At 34.1% G+C, this 22,528-nt stretch overlaps 1 protein-coding gene and 1 long non-coding RNA gene across 2 annotated transcripts; both read right to left on the reverse strand.

Annotated features, from left to right (window-relative positions):
* Positions 1–4,502: 4,502 nt before the first annotated feature.
* LOC113295089 (serine acetyltransferase 5-like) lies at positions 4,503–5,780 on the reverse strand. The gene has a single exon (XM_026543443.1). It carries the CDS (start codon positions 5,743–5,745, stop codon positions 4,714–4,716), a length of 1,032 nt encoding a protein of 343 aa, XP_026399228.1. The 5' UTR covers positions 5,746–5,780; the 3' UTR covers positions 4,503–4,713.
* Positions 5,781–13,203: 7,423 nt separating this feature from the next.
* Positions 13,204–14,230, reverse strand: LOC113294689. The gene is made up of 3 exons (XR_003332679.1): positions 14,206–14,230; positions 13,952–14,012; positions 13,204–13,395 (listed from the first exon to the last, which is right to left on the reverse strand). It is a non-coding gene; the product is annotated as an uncharacterized LOC113294689 (long non-coding RNA).
* Positions 14,231–22,528: the final 8,298 nt, after the last annotated feature.

The following is a 22,528-nucleotide window of genomic DNA, read 5'->3' on the forward strand; positions in this document are numbered from 1 at the left end:
CTGCAGAAGAATGTGAGATTATGCTACTTTTTGTTAATGATGAACCAAGGAATTTTCAGGAAGCAAAGGTCTCGACTAAATGGACACAAGCATGTAGAGAAGAAATTATTTCAATCAACAGAAACAAGACTTGGTTTCTAGTTGATAAGCCAGGTGGGGTAAAAGTGATTGGTCTTAAGTGGATCTTTAAAATAAAACGGAATGCTGATGGTACTGTCAATAAATACAAAGCAAGGCTTGTAGCTAAAGGATATGTACAAGAATCAGACATAGATTTTGATGAAGTTTTTGCACCAGTTGCTAGAATTGAAACAATCCGCTTATTAATTGCAGAGGCAGCATCAAACTCATGGGAAATTCACCACTTAGACGTTAAGACAGCATTCTTACATGGTGAATTGCGAGAAGATGTGTATGTTGAACAACCAGAAGGTTTTGAAGTAAAAGGACAAGAGCATAAGGTTTATAAGTTATCAAAAGCTCTATATGGTCTAAGACAAGCTCCTCGAGCCTGGAATACAAAGTTATATCAAATCTTAAAGGGAATGAGATTCATAAAGTGTTCTAAAGAAACTTCTGTATACAGAAGAGAAGAAAAGGGAACGCTTCTTGTGATTGCAGTCTATGTAGATGATCTATTTTTGACTGGCAACTCCCTTAAGGTGATCAATGAGTTCAAGAGAGAAATGTCATCAAAGTTTGATATGTCAGACCTCGGAAAACTCACTTATTACCTTGGCATAGAATTTCATCAAGGAGTAGATGGGATTCAGATTAAACAAGAAGCTTATGCTAGGAGAATTCTGAAAGAAGCAGGACTTGAAACTTGTAATCCAACTAAGATACCAATGGAGTTTGGACTTAAAGTTTCAAAGGCACAAGAAGAAGCAGAGATTGATTCAACGAGTTATAGAAGAAATGTTGGATGCCTAAGATACTTATTACACACAAGACCAGATTTGGCTTTCTCTGTGGGAGTATCAAGACGTTATATGCAGAGTCAACGCAAGTCTCATGGTGACGTAATAAAGCAGTTATTAAGATATCTAAGGGGAACAATCAGCTATGGATTGAAGTATGGTTGAGGAGGATCAAAAGGAATTGTTGGGTATAGTGACAGCAGTCATAATATTGACCAAGATGATGGAAAAAGTACAACCGGTCATATATTTTATCTAGGAGAAGCACTTATTACATGGTATTCACAGAAGCAAGACACTATAGCCCTCTCATCCTGTGAAGCTAAGTTTATGGCTGCAACAGAAGCAGCTAAACAATCAATATGGCTTCAATAACTGTTGGGTGAAATTAAAGGAAGAGAACCTGAAAAAGTTCTCATCAAGATTGATAATAAGTCTGCAATTTCACTCACTAAAAGTCCAGTGTTTCATGGAAAGACGAAACACATTCACAAAAGTATCATTTCATACGAGAATGCATCGAGAAGGAGGTCATTAACGTAGAACACATACCTGGAACTGAGCAGAAAGCAGATATATTGACAAAGGCATTAGCTCAGATCAAGTTTGAAGAAATGAGACAACTTATTGGAGTACAAGATATGTCACGGGTAAGGTTGAAACTTAACGGGGAGAATGTTGGTTAAACTTCAACATAGAAGTCACTAACAAGCTGGTTAGGACAAGATTAGGAAATTGATGTAATCCTAAGGGAATTAGAAGTCATCTAGTTCTAAGAAAAGGAAATACATGTAATAAGGTAATAGGATTAGGAAAAGGAATTCATAGTTCTATATATATATGATCACCAAAATTGTGGTTGATCATATGAGCAAGATTAGAGCTTGTGTTTAATTTTGAGAGATTTTCTAAACATCAATAAAGAGAGTTGTCTTTATATAAGCTAAGTTTCATTTTGCAGTTGCCATTAGATAAATGCTAAGCTTACTAGACCAATTTTTCCTTTTTTTGTTTTGCTAACAGTAATTTAGGATCCAGCTTGTTAGTGACTTCTATGTTGAAGTTTATAAGCTTACTAGACCAATTTTTCCTTTTTTTGTTTTGCTAACCAGCTTGTTAGTGACTTCTATGTTGAAGTTTAACCAACATTATCAATTATATATGTTCCGTCTTGCTGAACAAATTAGACTATTTGATGAATTATATCTATATGGGGAGATGATAAATCAAAAATATATAAGATATCAGAGTATATTGGTGAACGGAAAACTATTATGAAGTTCGATATAAACAACTCCACCAACATTTCAAGGGAAAAAAGAACACAAAATCTGAACTCAACCAGTGTCTTGAGCAAAACAAGTTATACATAGATTAATAGATAAAAGAAATGTGATGTTTGTTTTTAGGAAAGGGCGCGGATTTTTTACCTAGTTGGCTAAAAGTTTTTTAAAAAGGCTACATTATTTATTTTCTATCTAGTTTATCCAGGATTTATATAGCTAATTTTCCCATTTGGTCGGATGCCCCATGCTTATCTGCCCAATTAAGAAAAATTCAACTACCCTCTCTATGAACAAATTCCAGTAGCCCATACCAGCCCCAGTGGCATCAAGCACCGTCATTTGGCTTTCGGACATTTCATTTGGCAAACTTGCCAAAATGCATAACCATCCCAGACTCCCGTATTCACTTCAGACCGAGTGTTTTTTTAGTTTTTTATGCTACCAATCTGTCTAGGCGCAGAAAGGTATACCTCCTCACCTGCCTGCAATAAACCACCATAATTGCTTTGGATGGGACTGATTAAGGCGCGCGTTCCACGTATTTAATCACAAACCAAACTATCAGATATCATACATAAACAAAATGAAAAGAAGAGACAAAAACCACATTGCGGTCAAAAGGAATGGATATTGGCGCACTATACCATGTTTCAGATTTGGAAAGTCTCGTTCAAGATATTAAGATTCGAGGTTATTTTTAGGAGTCAAACACTAATATATTGGGTTTAACGGCTAACATAGTGATAGCTTTATGGAACCATATTTATATCGGCCGTTTTGAGTTGGTTTTGAAATTTTGGGTGGATGTTTTTCTTTAGGTGATGGATTCCTAATTCGGTCTCAGTTTTTTTATATCGGTTGTATTTATTGGGTTAAGGTACCTCTCTTAAATACCTCTTTTTCAATGAATCTTTTCTTATTAACCGATCAACAAAAAAGAAAACACTATGTTTCAGATTAAACATTCATGACATTTGTAAAACACACAATATGTCACCGCCATGATATAAATGTTTCAGGTTGTTAAGGATTCGGACGTAAATAGGATATGGAAATCCTAAATTCATTTAGGAAAAGAAAAAAATAAAACAAATTGTTTACTATATATAGGATTTGTCGTCGATGTTATGTCTTGACAAACAAATATAAGATGTTGGGGTATACTGAACAACCATTGTAAAGAATCTAAAGATGGGTTAATCCTACAACCATTGTAAAGAATCTAAAGATGGGTTAATCCTTTAACCGGTGTATATGTAACACACTCATAAATTTGCAAGTATCAATATCTCTTGTAAGACAAGACGTAAAATGTAAGACAAGACGTAAATTTGCAAGTATCTGTTAAATAGTATTTGTTGATATTTAACAGTTTGTGCTTGGAACCAGTTTGACCATGAATTTAAGCTAGTTTTGCTATTCCCATTTTTATTAAAAAAAAATAAATAAATCAAGTTTGTTAAATATCAACAAATACTAATTTGGAGAGCCAAAAGATATTTGTAATTGCTGTCATTTAGTCCCATGTTCTAGTTGATATGAAAGGCTGGGAGTTCATATTTTTTCGTGCTTACATAGGACTACAAATCTACAACCCCTTTTTGATACCTACGGAGGCAATAGATGAAGACACAACTGAGTGTAATTTACATTCTGCAATGATTCTCTACAGTGTGAACTCAATCTACACAACCACGATAAACTCGCAGCACCTCACTATACCTTATATCTTACTGCCGATTCTTTTCTTGTCAACCGACCTTTTTTATGTTGAGATTATTAGTCCCACATAGTATGGGCAATCTAAGATCCTGCGATTTATAACTCTATGGGCCTCTCCACTCATTGCCAATTGGTTTTGAGTTGGATGCCCGTATTCTAACATGGTATCAGAGCAGGCTATTTGCGACGAATCGTTTGACCGCGCCTTTACTCCGCGTCACCCGATTTATTGTCCACGTGTTAGACCCAACGAGGTCCCACATAGTATGGGCAATCTAAGATCCTGCGATTTATAACTCTATGGGCCTCTCCACTCATTGCCAATTGGTTTTGAGTTGGATGCCGGTATTCTAACAGTTTACTCATCAAGTGCTCCACACCTGTAAATCTTTATAGAACATTAATGCAATATGGAAATCGTCATTTTCTTCATCTTCTCAACAACTACAGCAAAAACCCTGAATCCCAATTACGAACTGAACAACCCCACTCTACCATCCGATTCCCAACAACGCATTTAAAATCCATAATTTCCTAAACTTCCAATACAAACAAGCACTAATACCCGCAAGAGTAATACTTCAAACAGAAAAGTTACTCTAAGCAATTTGCACTATATGAGAATACTAATTTCCAAAACAAAATCCATAGCAAAAGACAAAGTTCTTTTTCTTAATAACAACATAAAAAAACTCTATCAAAGACTCCAAGTAAGTATACTGGCATAAAAACTTATTGAAGAATAGAAGAAGTGAAATCAAATTTATTTTGTTATCAGACATTGTTCATATAATGTAATCGGACCATTCAGATATGAAAGAGGTATGGTCCATAGATTCACCAGGAACATCTTCATGCCGAGAAGGTTTCTCTTTTCCACCAACTAATCTTGCAGGATTACCCACAGCAGTCGTTCTTGCAGGCACGTCAATTAGCACAACAGACCCTGCACCAATTTTAGCTCCTTCACCAATCTTAATATTCCCTAATATAGTGGCTCCTGCACCAATCAACACCCCATCACCAATCTTTGGGTGCCTATCACCAACCGAATTCCCCGTCCCACCCAACGTTACATGATGCAAAATTGACACATTATTACCAATCACTGCAGTTTCCCCTACCACAACCCCAGAAGCATGATCAAACAATATCCCTTTCCCAATCTTGGCTGCCGGGTGTATATCCACCGTGAATACATCTGCAATCCTAGAGTGTAATGCCAAGGCTAACGGACGACGAGAGTCGACCCATAATTTGTGTGCAATTCTATGTGCTTGACAAGCTAAAAATCCTTTGTAATTCAACAAACAATGTGAGTAAGATACACAAGCCGGGTCACGAGCTCGGACTGCTTTTAAATCGGCTACAGTTGCAGAGAGTAAATCGGGATCGGTAGCGAACGAGTTCAGAAACAAATCATATAGAAGTGTTGATAATAAAGTTGAGGAACACAGTTTGTTACCTAGATGAAATGATAATGATCTCTCAAGAGATGAGTGAGAGAGGATAGTGGAGTATAAGTATGATGCTAACGCTGGTTCAGATTCTGCATCACGAAGTGCTTCTGCTTTGATTTGAGACCAGAGCCAGGTTTCATCTTCTACAACTAACTCTGATTTTGTTATTGTTGTGGATGCCAAGGGTTGTTGCAGTTGTTTTGATTTACCGGATGATGACTCTGCTGATGCTTCACATTTGATTGCAAAATTCAGTTTTCCAAGTTTATGGTTTGAATCTTTAAATTTTAATGTTGATTTACTTTGGAACTTGGATGATTGAATCAATGTACCAGGTGGGAACACTGAAGATGCCATTGTTTGGTAGTAGAAAATTATAAATTGTATAGAGATAATTACTTTCTTTAATTATGGCTAGTATGCGTCCGTCTGTGGATGCAACTTGGAAGGACTATGAAGTACAAAGCTAACGTGGGCAACCAAAACTCACGTCTATCATGGTCATATTTTTCCAAAGTTATATCATGAGAAAGTATTATGAACCTGAAAATCCACAAATACCATGGAATAAACACCAAATGCCACGGTTATTTTCATGCTTACATGACTAAACTCCCTGCTGATCTCAACAACGGAGTATTATATTGCCATTGATAGAACTAATAACAATTGAAGAATGTGGATGCTCCAAAAAAAAACATAAAACTAAGTGGCTTCAAGGTCTGATCTGGGAATGTATCTGGACTTGTTTGTCAATCATGTTCACTTCCGACAAAGGGTTTGTATTTTAAAATTTTGATGATACCAATCTTTGGAGCTAATTAAGGGCCGCACGTCCCTAAAATTTGTTTAGAAACAAACTATTAATCCAACTATTAATTGGTACAAGGGCACTCAATTTACTGGGTGGTTCAGGTTAGTTGTATGACACTAGGTTCTAAAACAAATTTCATGACCTTAGCCCACAATAAGTTAGTCTGATGATATATAAATGTTTGATGTTGTTAAACATAAGGCCTTAGAAATAAACCAGGTATAAAAACAGACAGGGAAACAAAGGAAAATAAAATATCTATTTTTTTTATTCCAGTAAAATTCCAAATCAAAAAAAAAAAAATCTAATGTATCAATTATGTTGCATCCTACCGATAAAATTAGACAACTTTATAATGCTACAAATTTATAAGGTAAATTAAGAGTCAGAGAGGTACATAAGAAGTTGGAGGTTACTGAAGAAATATTATAAAGATGGATCGAAGACATAAATATATAAGATGGCTACGCAATAGACATGGAACCTTTAATTATAAATATCCCAAATCATGCTCGTGATTGTAGATTTAAATTTAAAGTTCAGAAGTTTTTTCCTGTAGCTAAAAGTTTACATTGTATTATTTGGGGGAATTATTTGTTTTCTCGTTTAATTAACATGGATATATAAACTAAGCATAAAAATAATTATAAGTTCTGTCATTTGGTCCCGTATTCTTGTGTTTATCTCTGAAACCCTAGGAATTCACTTTTTCTTTTCTTCCTTATAGGACTTAGCACGTTTGGGTTACAATTACATTCAGAAGTAGCTTTTCAACTTCTGAGATACCAAAAACAAGAAGTTAGTTTACATGTAAAATTTCAAAACGATTTCTAAAAGTAAAAAAGTCAAATTTTTATGAAGCAAACTGGTTTTGCTTATATTTCTAGAAAACAGAAGCATTTCTGTTTATGTTATGCAAACCTTTATTTATCCTTCCCTAGGAAATATTCTTACCCTACAAGTGTACAGCCCCTAGTTGCTTATTGATCCCTAACTAGGCGATATATTAATAGAAACGACCGAGTATATATAACTTAGATGTCAAACGATTCTTAATAGTCAAATTCAACCAACACAAACTATATTTTACTTTTGAACTCGTTCTTGGCAACGAACCAAATCATCAATCTCTAGACACAAAGCGTTACATATAGCACGTTAATGTGGTATCGAGAATCAAAAATGATAGTTTACCGATAGAATTTCTCGAAGAATACTCCACAAGAGAGAAAAAAATAGGGACCCACATTACACTGCACCATCCAAATGTTCAGAACCCCGTTAAAGGCCATTGGAGTAGCCGAGTAGCACTCTGGATTCATTTCTAGATTCAACCGTCTTGAGTCTAGCATTTCCGATCAAAAAATCCAAAATTGCTAATAGGCGTACTTGGGAGGGTATTGGATCTCGTATAAAACAAAACATTTTTTTGGTAACCTCTTTAATAATATGATATCCCATTAGCAGCCATGAAAAATTCTCATTTCCTATCCATCCTCTCTAGCTACCGCAAATCAAAAAAATAAAATGAAAATAAATCCCAACTAAAGAAAAATTGAACTACCCACTTCTCAAGACGTTCCCTAGTGGCTAAAACACCCTCATTTGGCTTTTAAACATTTCATTTGACAAATTTTCCAAAAGACCTGCCCAACAACCATCCTAGCATGTTAAATACTAGAAATAACCTGTGTCGTGATGGCACGTGTTGTAACATTTATCTAATAACACGGTAAACCATGAATCCAATAAAAATCACCTATAACTTCGTGTTTTAATAATTAATATAAAAAAATGGGTAATGTAACATTCATATAATTTAATTGATGTTTCTAGCGGCAATATAATTGTCCTCTATTCTACCTCTGGTTAGGCTAAATTCCTCATATTTTTATTAGTTTTTAATAAAGAAAATTTTAGGATTAAGTTAGATGGCATGTACATGTGTATGCCATTACCCATACATCAGCTTTCACTCCAAAACTAAAATATGAAGAATTAGAGTGAAAAAAGGTTGGCATTTATCCTATGTAAAATATATTAAAACAAATAAACATTCTGACAATAATCCAGCCTAAAACTTATATGAACTTTTATTTCCCTTCCCTAAAATTACTAACTTTCACAAAACTAACAATTTCCCTCAAATTTTCATTGACCCCTACTACGTCTTTGATTTTCACTCTACACAATTTAATGAAACCGTTCACATTCTCAATTTCAGATCGACTGAATGTATTTTGGATCCATTTTTTTATTTTCTATGTCAAATCTACTGAAAATTTTGGAGAGGGCATTTCAACGATTTTATATATCAGATTTGTGATACATGATTGAGGTAAAACATGCAGAATCCATTATGTATCTTTGATTCTTTGCACATGTTTATCAATTGATAGGGTTGATCCATATATAGGAATGAAAATGGTGGTTGTGATTCTTTGCATCAAATGTCTTCATATCACCGAGGTAATTTCTATACAATTTTTCTCTTTGATTTGTTTCCTCTCTAGGCATGCTATAAGATTTTGTTCTTTGTAAATGATTGATTTGTATTTTTTACTATTTAATTTTCCTCTCGATACATAATTTAAATAAAAAAACCAATTGGTCATCATGGATTTTCTCTATAGTTGGTGTTTTTATGCACAGTTTTTCAATAGTGAGAATAACTTAGTTTTCATTTAATTTTATGGATTTGATTGAAATTTTATGATTCTTGATATTAAGGATTTTAGGGTGTTTTATTTATTTATTTATATTTAGTTTTCATCATAGTTGGTGTTTTTATTTAAATATTTAAATAAAAGACAATTGGTCATCATGGATTTTCTCTATAGTTGGTGTTTTTATGCACATTTTTTAAATAGATAGAGAATAACTTAGTTTTCATATAATTTTATGGATTTAATTGAAATTTTATGATTCTTGATATTGAGGATTTTTGGGTGTTTTATTTATTTATTTAAATATTTATTTGTTTGTAATCTTGTAGATGAACAATATAGGGTAAAAAAATAATAATGAGATAATTAAAGCTAATGACCTTAATGAAAATCACATTTAATTGATCATTATTATGAATCTAATTATGAGGGAACCACTCAAAGTATACATCATAATAAAAAGAGGTTACCACTCTATCATTTGTTAGATGTCTTTTACTGGGATGAGACTGGGATGATCGGATGGAATGTTTGTCTCTAAAAATGTTATCCGTTCGTCCAAGATCAAGAACCCCTTCTGTTTTGTATTATAGATATCCTTTTCAATTAGCAGTATTTAACCATTTATACATCCTTGAGTTTTTTAAGGAGCTTCATTATAATAATAATAATAATAAAAAAAAAAGATATTATCATCCGCCAAGTATCTAGACATGTTTTCGATGGTTGTACACTTTGGACAATGCATTCTTATAACTTTTGATGAAACGCGCAGAAAGGCAGAAGAAAAGTCCATACAGTAAACTATAATATCTTTAAAAAATTTAGGGAAATTCATATGGCAATCAAAAATAATAAAATTTCGTTGAGCCACGTGGATGAAAAACACACTTTTGCATTATTGGAAATGAGAGCAAAATAAACAAATTTGGTTTTCTAGGGCCCACTTTTGCATATTAAAAATATTTTGTAGGATAAAGTTAAAATATAAAATATTATACTTATGTGAGATAAAATAGGATAAAGTGGGATAAATAGGATAAAATGAATAAAGAAGTAGTAAAATAATTTTTGGAAAACAGAAATTGTATTGCGTGTGTGTGGAAGAACCACGGGCGGTTGGAGAAGATCCTCTCGCAGATTTAGTTGGTCCGCGCGGTTGATGATGGTCCTCAATTAATAAAACAACAAATTTGTTGGTTTGGCCATCCGTTTTTCATGTTTATTCAATCCATAGTGGAAGCAAATGATTTGTTCATTCCGTAGCTACTGCTTTTAGGAAAACAAACTATTGTTACATTTGTTTTTCATTACTTTTTCATTTTAAGGGTACTCAACTCAGTGGGTAAGATAAATGGAAAGAGAAAATACAAAAACGAAAACAAAATACCAGGTCATAAGGATTAATTAAGAATGGGCAGTACACTAATTAAGTTTCCGACCAAATATTTATGACTCCATACAACACACAATATGTTATCGTCATGATATAAATCTTGTACGTTGTTAAAATTTTAGAAATAAAATTTTATGGACAGAGAATCCTAAATGCATTTAGTAAAGAAAAAGAAAAATGTTCACTCGAATATAAAGCTGGTCAATGTTATCGTGTCTTGAAGAAAATATATAAGATGTTAGAGGATATTGAAGAACTATTGCGGATGGAAACCCACGTTAACATATTGAAAACCGGATTATTAAGTTTGGAAAGCAAATGTTAGATGAATGCATTCATAAACCAATAGAAATGCAACAAATTCTGATGAACAAATATCGTATTACATAAATGTTTATTACAGGGAACTTTATTAGGCCATGAAGACTGTTATGAGTACATGAGAAGCCGGTTCCCAGAATTATTGATTCACACTTGCAGGAATTTTGAGATTTATCATCTGCAGATCAGACAACATACTCTAAATGTCACAATTTGGGATAACAATTAAAAAATATGTGTTTTATATTAGAAATTTTCTTACTTGTAATCTATGACTGACTGGGAAACTAGGTAAATTGCAGTAAATCCTGGAGCCATCATAGCTGCTAGCATGTCGTATTAATAGGAAGGCACCCATTTTGAAAACATTGTTTATGGTTTGTACGATTATACTCTGGTATCATGATAAATGTTCGGGTGAAGTGTCTGAATTTACAAAATAAACAGGATATATAAGTTATTTTTCTCGTTCCTTGTCAATCTAAAATTTCATGTCCACAAAAACAAAATTAATTTACTCTCTTTTCTTGCTTGGCATAGTGAAAGTAATCGGTGCTCATAAAATTCCCAAGTCTGAATACTTTTATTGTCCCTAGTTCTTAATCCCTCGCTCATAATTAATGTATCCATCGTGAATTTTTGAAAATAAAAGGAAAGAAATGAAATATCCTATTAGCACTGCATCATTTAAGAATCTGAAAGGAAGAAAAATATTAATCAAACCCCACAAATGAAAGTTATCAAGAATATAAAGCACAGTTTGGATAACTTTGCCTGTTTAAGTGGCGGTTCAAATTTATCCTCACAAGAGATAAATCTAGGGATGTAATCATTTGTCATAAGTGATGGTTGTGATTGAGATTAGAAATGCATCTAACAGAAAAAAAAATTCATATCATTAAGGTTTCATAATTCTTCATAATAAATACTCTAATAATTTTCCATGATAATATCTTATTAAGTGTCAAATAAAAAATGATAATATATAAATTATTCTATTAATGATGATAATAAATACATTTTTATTAGCTAATACTTGGGATTAGGTTGGTATTGCTGCGAGTTTTACAAAAGTGTTTTTCCATGTTACTGTGTCGAGCTATGTAAAAAAAGGAATTGAATGGTGGCCGATGTACGTTACTGTGCGGAGCTCTGTAAAAAAAACAATTGAATGGTTGGTAATTATAACTAAAGCTTAAACTATTTTAAAAAGCAATCAAATTGAGTCTGAGAAAATATCAGGTTCAGCTATAGTTTGTTAGAAAATGACCAAAGAAGACATATCTCTAAAAATTGTTTATTCTATTTGATTATGCTTAAAATAAATAAAATTTTCTACTATTAGAGTACATATATGTAATATTAAATTAACTAATTATTTTTATTTTTCGTAACCACTTTTTTAAAATCAATAATTGCTTAAAATTTATTGTTGATAAATTAAAGTATATTTATGTGATACGGTATAACATAAAATGTAGTTTGAAAATAAAATAATTATCTTTGAAGAATAAAATATAACGAATATAAATTGGTGATATATAGATTCAAGGATAATTTTTGTCAGTTATACAAAAAAAATGGGATGGAATTGGAAAATAAAATATAAGATTAGGATGAACTATAACATTTGCTTTTGTAGCTTTTTAAAAGCTCATTCTCCTCCACTTTTAAAACTGATAGATTTTGGAAGCGTTTACATAAAAAAACACTTTATGACATCTTTACCAAACAATAGGATGAAAAAATATTGCTATAATTATGTTTTCAAAGTACGTTTTTTTTTTTAAAGAAAAAAAGCAGCACCAAACTTAGTTATATTGGCTAACAATAATATAAGTGGACCATAGTGACTGTGGAAAGTATTGGTGCCCAATGAGCAATTTCGCATCGTCTCATGTATTTCTTAATAAATGGTTTAATGTTATTTTCATTCAATGATGATGGATAAAAAAGTTTATTGTTAGTAGAGCGTATTGTTATTAGCTTCAGTACTTAACGATTTGACTTACTAACTGATCATGGTTTTATTATTTTTATGCAACAAATAACCTCACATTCACTACACCATTTTAAGGTATCAGGAACCTACCATAGATGTTGCTAAACAGGGTCGCAACAGGCTTTCGCTGTTGCTAAACACGGTGTCGCAATTTTTAACAACGGCATAGGCTTTATTGCGAAACTCGCTCAGCAACGGCAATTCGCAACGGCGCTTGCCGTTGCTACATTTTTTATTAGCAACAACAACCTGTTGTTGCTAATCCGTTTCTAGTTACAGGAATACCCTTACCCGGAACTAGATACTGTTGGTTCCGGTTCTAATTTATTGGTTCTGGTTCTAATTTAGCAACATACCACAAAAAAAAAAGGTCAAGTCTATGTTTATTGACCTAGTCAAAATTCATTACCCCCACATTTTCCCCCTACAATTACCCATTTCCCATATCCAACATCCACACAGATTTAAAAATTACAATGGAAATACAAAACTGATAAAAATGTAGCTGAGAATCTCCACTAGATAATATTATCATAAAAGAACGGATTCTTCAATTGATACAAATGTACACAAGTAAACTTATGTATGTTGTGTCTGACATAAAATATTCGATCTATGTTGATGTTTATAAATGGATGGGTAACCTAGTTTGTGTCAACTGACAGAGGCATTGAAAAACAGGGAAGCAAAGACTAAATATCACCAGAAGTATCACCAGACTCCGCTTGCTTAACCAATCTCCCCAGCAAAGATTCAACTGCTTCTAAAATATCACCAGAGTACTGCTTTTTGACTTAAGCCCAAATACCTGCATAATAACCAACTTGATGTTTAAGTACTGATGTCACAAACAAAAGACCAAACCCTAGATTTTGTATAATCTTAAGAGACAAGTCAAAACCATGTAAAACAAATATCAACAAACTCTACTATAAGTGAACTAAATGGAGAGGTATGTAGAAGCAAATCCGAACAAAATATTTAAGAGAACATCTTGTAAGAGGGTGTAGAGAACTCCATCTTACACTACTCTACTATAAGTGAACTGAAATTGAGTTGTATGGTCGTAGGACGCTTAGAACTCCATTTCAGTTCACTTATCAAAATGTAGTAATAATAACTAGGAACCTTGATAATGCGGTTAGTTCAGAGAGACAAGTGTCAGAACAAGAGAACAATAATACACTCCTAAAATCCAACCTCAATACCATACAATCGCACAAGAAAATAGTATCATGTTCAGAATTGTTTACCTAATCCAAAGGAATGAAATAATTGTTCAATCAGCTAAATTCTAGTTTGGAAGGTCTGGCATTATAAGCTTATGACTTATATACGAAAGCTTTCAAAAGAAGTTTGTTTACCTTCGTTTCAGAGTAGTTGTTGATCATGAACATTCAGAAACTACTGCTGCTGTGAGTGTATCTACATCATGTTGAATGACAAGAAAGGGAATTGGAAATTCACAGGTCGGTGCATAATGGGGATCCGGACAGCATAGGACATAAGCTTTTGCTGATTCCTGCGAAACTTTAAGAGTGTTAAAATAACTCATACATCGCATATAAATCTGACAACATATTGATACAATAAATCTAAGAGTAAGTCGGAACATTACCTGAATCTATCTTCATATTTTGTTGTTAATAGACATACTGAAACTTCCAATTACACAAATATGAAAGAATTAGGAACTTGTTGAATTATGAAGACCCATCAGACCCAATGGCTTCATGGGAGCAATGAAGATCACAACAGAGACTTACCGGAGAAAGGTCAGCAACAACATAATCCCGTAGCAACATAACGAACAACATATTACCTCAAAAGCAATTATATACTGAATATTAGTATCCAACAGAACTCAATATGATAATCATAAGCAATAGAAGTGTACTTACCAGGGATTGATATTCCCCTGGGTTGCTACTACTTCAATTGACCTGCACTGCGGTCACCTGCGCAAAAAAAATACAACATAACGCAAACCACACACATCCATAAAGAAAAATTGATTATATTAATACTGCCGGTTCACATAGATACATAACGATTCAAAGTTTTTTAAGCACAACTGCTTGAGAGTGTTCCTTATGCACAACTGAATAATAATCTGCCTGAGAGTCTTCCTTATGCACAAATGCATAAAAACCTACATGCTAGCATGCTAAGCACATGTACAAAAGTGTTTCAAAAAAAGTAAAAAAAAGATAAAGCACAACTGCCTAAGAGTTTTCCTTATGCACAACTGCATAAGAATCTACATGTCACATGATAGAATTCAAGTGTACAAACTCCGACAGTTTCCATTCCATGAATTTGATATTCCCACTTGAAGTCTAACCTGTAGCTATGAACTGAATCAAAATAACCTGCTAACCAATTCTATTTTGACATATCCGCTTCATCCATTTCTTGTTCTCATCATATGATATATTACTCTTCAAAATAAACTTTACAAGATCAAACAAAGTACTTTACAAGATCTTAAAAAACTTCCAAAGTTCAGTTCATACAAACTTACAAAAGTCCCTAAGTTCAGATTTTAAACAAACTAGTCCTAGTGGTAGGGTTGTCGAAGCCCTTAGGTTAACGACAGAAACATCCATTCAACGAAGAGAGAATGAGCTACAAGTATCTTTCCAGAATCACCACTAGGACTATTTATCATGTTCTGTTATCATGTTCAGCAAACTCCAAAATCTCATAATGTTATTATCATCCAAAATCAAAACAACTTCACAAAAACAATATTGAAGTACAATCAAAAAAACTTCACTAATAGTTCATATAAATAGTAATCATATAACTACAATAATTTAAACTTATACCTTTCTATGTTCTTCAGTTCTTCAGAGTTCTTTCTTCAAAGCAGTTCACCTCTTCAACCTTGACAAACCTTAAAATGGAAAAAATAAATTCGTATTAGATTGACATATGAAACCTTTGAATCGAAAGAGAAAGAAGAAATCGAAAAACTGAAATCGGAAACAACATATTTCAAATGAAGAGAAGATCAATTCTACTAAAAGGATTTCATCCATGTAAAAAGTAGTCAATGATGTATGCTTTTTTCAACTTAACTCTCAAGTATGATGGCTAATTGAAACGCAATTACAGAAAATATTACCTACTTCCCTTCTAAATAACTTGAAGTCCAATGGAAGAAACATAAGACTAACAAATAAAATGTAAACAAGAACTAATTTTAAGCGCTCTCAAATTTTAGAATTATGCACAAAAAACTGAAAAAATTATAACTGTGCATACATCACTGATAATGCTTCAAGGCGCTCAGTCTGGACACCAGATTTTGTCATTTTGACAACATATGTTATCAAAGTAACCACCACCTTCATCCATCCATCCATCCATCCATCTTTGAATGGATAAAGATCACAGTTATGTGGTAACCAAAGTAAATGAAATTGAAAATGAAAAATACCCCAAGACCACCCATAACAAAAAGAACAAAACATAAGAATGGCCATGAATTTTCATCTGTCACATTATTCTAACCTGTTCTAGCAGCTTCAATTCAACACCCCTAATCTTTCGACAGGTACATTTCTGTCTCAGACTCACAAGTTTCACAACCACACAAATGAAATTAACCAAAAATAAAACAATTTCATATAATCTCGGATCATTTATGTAGTAATTTGCAACAGAAATAGAACTGATAAACAAATTTGCATTTGGATCAAACACAATCGAATCTAAATTTTACAGTAAAAGATACCCCTAATAAAGTGCTTGTTTAGCATCTACCTTCGGACTATCTCGCTTGAGTGGTGCTGAGGAAGTGCCCCCTCTTTCCATGACATGATATAGTCGGGTTTCATTCAGTGCATCCAGCATAATCTGAACTGATTTGATCAGTTCATTAGACTCCGTGAAGATGTTTTCTTGGACCTGCATTCGAAAAATATATAATATAGATAAAACATCACCATAAAAATTGATGCAAGTAAGATATGGTACGAGTACATTTCTAACAAAAAGGGAAACAACAGCACAAAGATATCCCCTATAGCAACAAAGGAATGGTTGGAGACCCTAATGAATAGATCCACAAAGAGATAACACCGAAATGGGTACAAATGCGTAAGTAGAGTGACAGTAGGTAGGATGTTAAACCTGTGAGGAGATTAATTTACAAAGATCAACTTGTGAACCCTTAGTTCTTGCTAAGTTCACCAAGACATGTGACAATAGTAGCTCCGCAAGTTCATCCTTCATCAAAACAATGTCTTGACACAATCTGAAATCAGGAATTAAGCTTAGCAAAATCAGTTTTTACTGAATACCTTAAACACAATAGGAATTTTCCGAGTTACAGTAAAACAGAAAGGATACCTTAAAATCATATCATCAGTATGCTCAATAAGTGAATGGACAAGAGGACAGATCCAAGTCTCGTACGTTTTCCCAAGGGTCTTCCATAGAGAAGAATTCTCCAGTGGAATTGTTTCAGCTGTTAAGTGGAATAGTGAAGGAATTCATAAGAAAAAGGCATCCATCCAAGAAACACAAATTAGGTGAAGATTAAGAAACAAGAAAATAATTTTCCTAATAGTGGGAATCTTAGAGGAACCTAAAAAGAAAAGAAAAGAAAAGAAAGAATATGCACGACAGAGGATGAAAGATCTTATGGAGCTCAGCTGTCACCAGAAACTACATAAGACATATTCATAAAGCCATATCGAAACCCTAGGCAAAAGGGAGAGCAAGACAGATAGTTAACCTAACTGCTGTTAGTGGTAGATCTCATAGGTTCGAACTGTCACAACAGGCTAATAACAGCTGATCTTGAAAACTGGGACTCATCAGAGGGTCTGCATCTCTCTCAAAGGGAGTGGTCCTTGTGATCACACAACTCAATGAGGCACGCTCCGAGTGCAATGGAAAGGAAATTTTCCTCTCAATTTAACTGAAATCTGTAATTCATATACTAGAATATGTAGCGCTAGGGGACTTAAAGAAGACAATGAATACTGCTAATATTAACTAATAAGCATCAAAACTATGAAAAAGTAAAGGAAAGCATATTAAACGAGTATGGGTCTACCACTTGATGTCTTTTCTGACTGTGATAGCAACTTCTCAACAAGTTTCATATTAACCCCTTTTGAGTGCACCTGCAGCCAAATAATCAAGATTAACAAACATGAAACAACTGCGTATATGAGCATACTCTCATAGTCGGCAACTGGACTATGCCTCACGTGATCAATCATTCAAATACACCGTTTAACCTAAGACCCAAATGAATAATAAAACACAATGGAATCTAAAGCAGATCCAACCAGCAAAGTTTCTAATCAACCCATTACAAAAACCAACTCTATTACTTCACCTTAGTAACCCCTAAAACAACTTAACATAACACAATAATTTAAACTTATAGCTTTCTGTGTTCTTTAGTTCTTCAGAGTCACCTCTTCAACCTTGACAAACCCTAAAATGGAAAAAATAAAATCGTGTTACATTCACATACGAAACCTTTAAATCAAAAGAGAAAGAAGAAATCAAAAAACTAAATCGGAAACAACATATTTCAGATGAAACCCTAAAATTGATAAACTGAAATTGAAAAACTAAAATCGAAATAAAGATTCAGAGATGAACCCTAAAATCGATAGACTAAAATGAAAAAAAAAACAGATGAAAGCTGAAATCAAATTCCCTAAAATCCTGAAACTATAGAATCGGTTAACTGAAATCGAAAAACTAATACTGATAAATACTTACCAGATCGAATACAACACTGCAACTGAATATATCGATTTTACATCGGGACATGAACTAAATCTTCAGTTGATATCAAGGGGAGAAAATATCTTCGGGAGCAGAAAAAAATGAGGGGGTGATGAAAAATGAAAATGACTGAGAAATTTCTAAGCATAACTCGTTTGGATGAGGGAGTAGTAGATAAGGCTGCAAGGGTGGAAAAATAAAGAAGAGGAGTGACCAAACATTGACTTGGGAGAAAAAAACGTCAAAGTGTTCCCGACCACATGCGTGCTTCGCATGCATGAACACCTCGTCGTTGCTATTCTCAACCTAGAATTTGTTGTCGCTAAATTCGAAACAGATTTCGGCTGTTGCGAAAAATAGCAACGGAGAATCGCAACGGAAATTTAGCAACGGCGCTACTGCTGTTGCTACTCCGGGTTGCTATATCCTTAAAATGGTGTAGTGATTTGGAGGCGTAATGTCGTAGAATGTAATGGCCTGAACCTCTACCGATAATGTCATCACTTAGCCACTGCGGTCATCTGATAGTATGGGGTTTTGAATGGTCACCGCTGCAGTCATCCAACAACAGCTTCTCAAGAGGTCACCCATCCCATGATTACTCAATACCGAGCATGCTTAATTATATAGATTTTTTGCCAACTATGAAGCCAATTATGTTGAAAAGGTCTCGGTGTTAGAAAATGAAAAAACATTACCTATATTCCATTTGACTAATCCTATTTTTCGAGTCGGAGTACTATAATACCACAAATTTAATTTGGAGCCGTCCCCGGTTCCGAATATGTTGCATCCTAGATTCTGGCAATTTTCACACTCATGAGACCCTTCTCGACATAATCTGTCAAGCATACTCTTTCACCCTCGACAGGTAACCCATCGTCCACTCTAATACCATTTGTAAGGACCTGATTTCCGCCTATACTGTCCTCTCTTAGTCACTGCAGTTATCCGACAGTTTGGTATTTTCAACTGACACGGATGCGGTCATCAATTAGCATTTTTCTTGGAGGTATCCCATCCCTAGATTATTTCGCCCGAGAACGCATAAGTACAGTGCTTTTTACCAACTGGGGACCCAACCATGTTGAAAATGCCACAATTTTACGAAAGTACAATCCATTACCTATATTCCATTCAGTGAACTCTTCTTGCCAAATTGAATTACGTACATAATATATTTTGAAAATTTTAAAAACTAGAACTACATCGTATGTGATTAAAAAGGTTGCCATCGGAAATGACTTAACATTTGAAAATACAATAGCTTAAGTGAATGAATTAATTTTTCATTATGTCATTAAAATAGGAAGAAACATATAATACAATATGTATTGTTGAGTTAATTCTGAGTTTTACTCTTTTCAGACTACTCTTAAAGAGGAAAAAAACAACAAGGATCCGAACATTATTAATATCTTCATAATTATTCTTGGGAAGAATGAGTTCAGGTGTTGTAATTATTTTTATAATTAATGTTTTTGTTCCGCTCGGTTGTTGGAGTATGTGGCGCGATAAACCACATATGTATAGCCATGGATAGTCCCTCATGAAATAAAGAGGAACATGTGGAGCTTAATAAGATTGAGAATATCCATACATAACACAGAGGCCTTTCAGTTAAAAACCCCGCACCTCTTAACCCAAGGTTGTCAAGTGAGGTTCGTGGTTATGTGATCGGACCCTGAGTAGTATCCGATAATCTGTGAAGATCCTAACAATTGGTATCAGATCCCAAGATTGAGGATACTATGCGAACGCAGAAGTGGTTGTGGATGTCACCCTATTTAGGGCGCAAGTGGAGTCAGACTCAAGGTGGAACAGGCAAGGCCCAAAGTTGAACTGCCGCTCAAGGTGGAGTTAGTGTCTCACCCATTAACTCAGGTGGAGCATGGTTCTATATCGGCAACGCAATGCTCAAGGTTGAACTGGCGCTCAAGGTGGAGTTAGTGTCTCACACATTAACTCTTAAGTGAAGCAGGGTTCTAGGTGGGAAAGGAAATGGTCAAGGTGGAGTTAGTGTTTTCCTTCTCATTAACTCAACGTGGAGTAGGATTCCAGGGCAGATAGCAACATTAATCATGATCGATGGGTAGCATATACAGATGGTAATCCTATGGTGGAGTCTGATTGGACTGGTGAGGTGGTTTAATCTCGCCAAGGTGTAAATTATTGGAGTATGTGGCGCGATTAACCACATATGTATAGCCACATATAGTCCTATGTAGAAGAAAGAGGAGTACATATGAATCTTAATAATCTTGGGCATCTCCTTACGTAGAACCAATGCGTTTAGATTAAAACCGAAAACCTCTTATCCCAAGGTGGTCAAGTAGGGACAACATCAGTGTTATGTGGTTGGGACCATAGTAGGTTCCTATGGTCCATGAAGATCCTAACATCGTTCACTGAAATAAAGAAGATGCAGAAAGGTAATACAATTTCAAAGGATCGATAAGATATCTTTGCAAACTAAAAAACATATCATATAATGTTTTTTTAGGGGGAAAATATGTAAAAGTTAATTCCGATATATTTTCATGGCTGGCTTGAGACATCGTTCACTGAAATAAGGAAGATGCAGAAAGGTAATACTATTTCATAGGATCGATATGATATCTTTGTAAACTGAAAAACTTATCAAATAATGTTTTTTTATTTTTGGAAAAAAGTATGTAAAAATTAATTCCGATATAATTTCATGGCTGCTTGAGAATACCACTCGAGAAAGGAGAGGCATGGTATGGGAGAATGTCAAGAGGGAAAATGCTAGAAAGGGTTTGTGGAGTGAAGTATAAAAATATCTATCGGGTTTTCCTTTACTTTTGTAATGATAAGAAGGATAAACTTAATATTAATAAATACTAGATGATCGTTGCCACGGTGGGATGGCCGACAAAACATCGGCGTGAAAGTATCATTTTTCCTGATACGGTGAGAAAGTATCATTTTCCTGATACGGCGTGAAAATACCATTTTTCCTGACACGGGGGGAAAGTATCACTTTTTTTTCCTGAAACGGAAAATTAGCCGATGCATAAACTAAAATATGGCTGCGTAATTGGTTATGCATCTTTTGTGGTGGTTTGCATAATGGCATTCAATTTTTAAGAATTGTGCCTAAAGTGAAAGTATCACTTTTCTCGAAACGGAGGGAGTACATCGTTTTATTAGTTGCAACGGAAAATGCGTTGATGCATAAACCAATATATGGCTACGTAAAGTATTATGTATCCTTTGTGGTGGCTTGGATAACTAATATACATTTAATTTTCGAAAATTGTGCCTAAAATGATAAATACCTCTGAAATTTCGATAAAAACTTTAAATTTGATATTGTTGTTTGTACTCGTGCCCTAGATTTTTTAAAACCATTCCAACGCGATAAAATATGTAAAATTCCAATGCACGGATTTTTAGATATTATTATATTAAAGTTTGGTTACCAATTATACCCCTGAAAAAACAGGACACACACGAAATTATAGTAATTGGAATAAAATGGAGGGGCAATTTGGAAATTTCAAGGGTATGACACCAAACCACCCAATCCAATCTTTTGTGTCAGATTGGGCAAAAAAGTTGTAAGGATCCTTAAGTAGGTCAATTACTATTGACTGGCAGATTGACAATTACGTTGCCTAATCACTTAATAATTAACCAAATTATGTTAATTATTAAAATAATAATTTGGATTAAACCAATGGCACCATCGGGTAGATCTTGAAAATTCTTAAGAAACGGACTATTTGGACGCGTTATTCGGATACCGTATGGTGAAATTATGTCACTTAGAAACTTAGATGCGAAGCTGGACTTTGGTCAACAAGGGTTGACTGCAGGATTAACCAAACTACTAGTGATATACTAGAGTTTGTTATTTAATTATAGTTGAGCTAAATTAATTAAGATTAGGTTAACTAAATCTTCCGACTTAGTATCATCAATCATCAATATTAACGGGTGAAATCAGGAGGGGAGTCATCATATATTCACGTGGGAAGTAGGAGGTGGTGGAGTTTACTTGTGTTTGAAATGTGTTATTCTAAAGCAGGTGCTGTCTATGTAGGGTGTTGATAAGAATAGAGAGAGTATCGAGGTGAAATATTCAGGAGAAGAAAACAGAAACCGTGAGTATATGTATCTAAACTTAGGAAAAGTTGATGATCATGATGATATGA

The sequence above is a fragment of the Papaver somniferum genome, chromosome 7 (genome assembly GCF_003573695.1).
Source record: "Papaver somniferum cultivar HN1 chromosome 7, ASM357369v1, whole genome shotgun sequence".
NCBI classification, from domain to species: domain Eukaryota; kingdom Viridiplantae; phylum Streptophyta; class Magnoliopsida; order Ranunculales; family Papaveraceae; genus Papaver; species Papaver somniferum.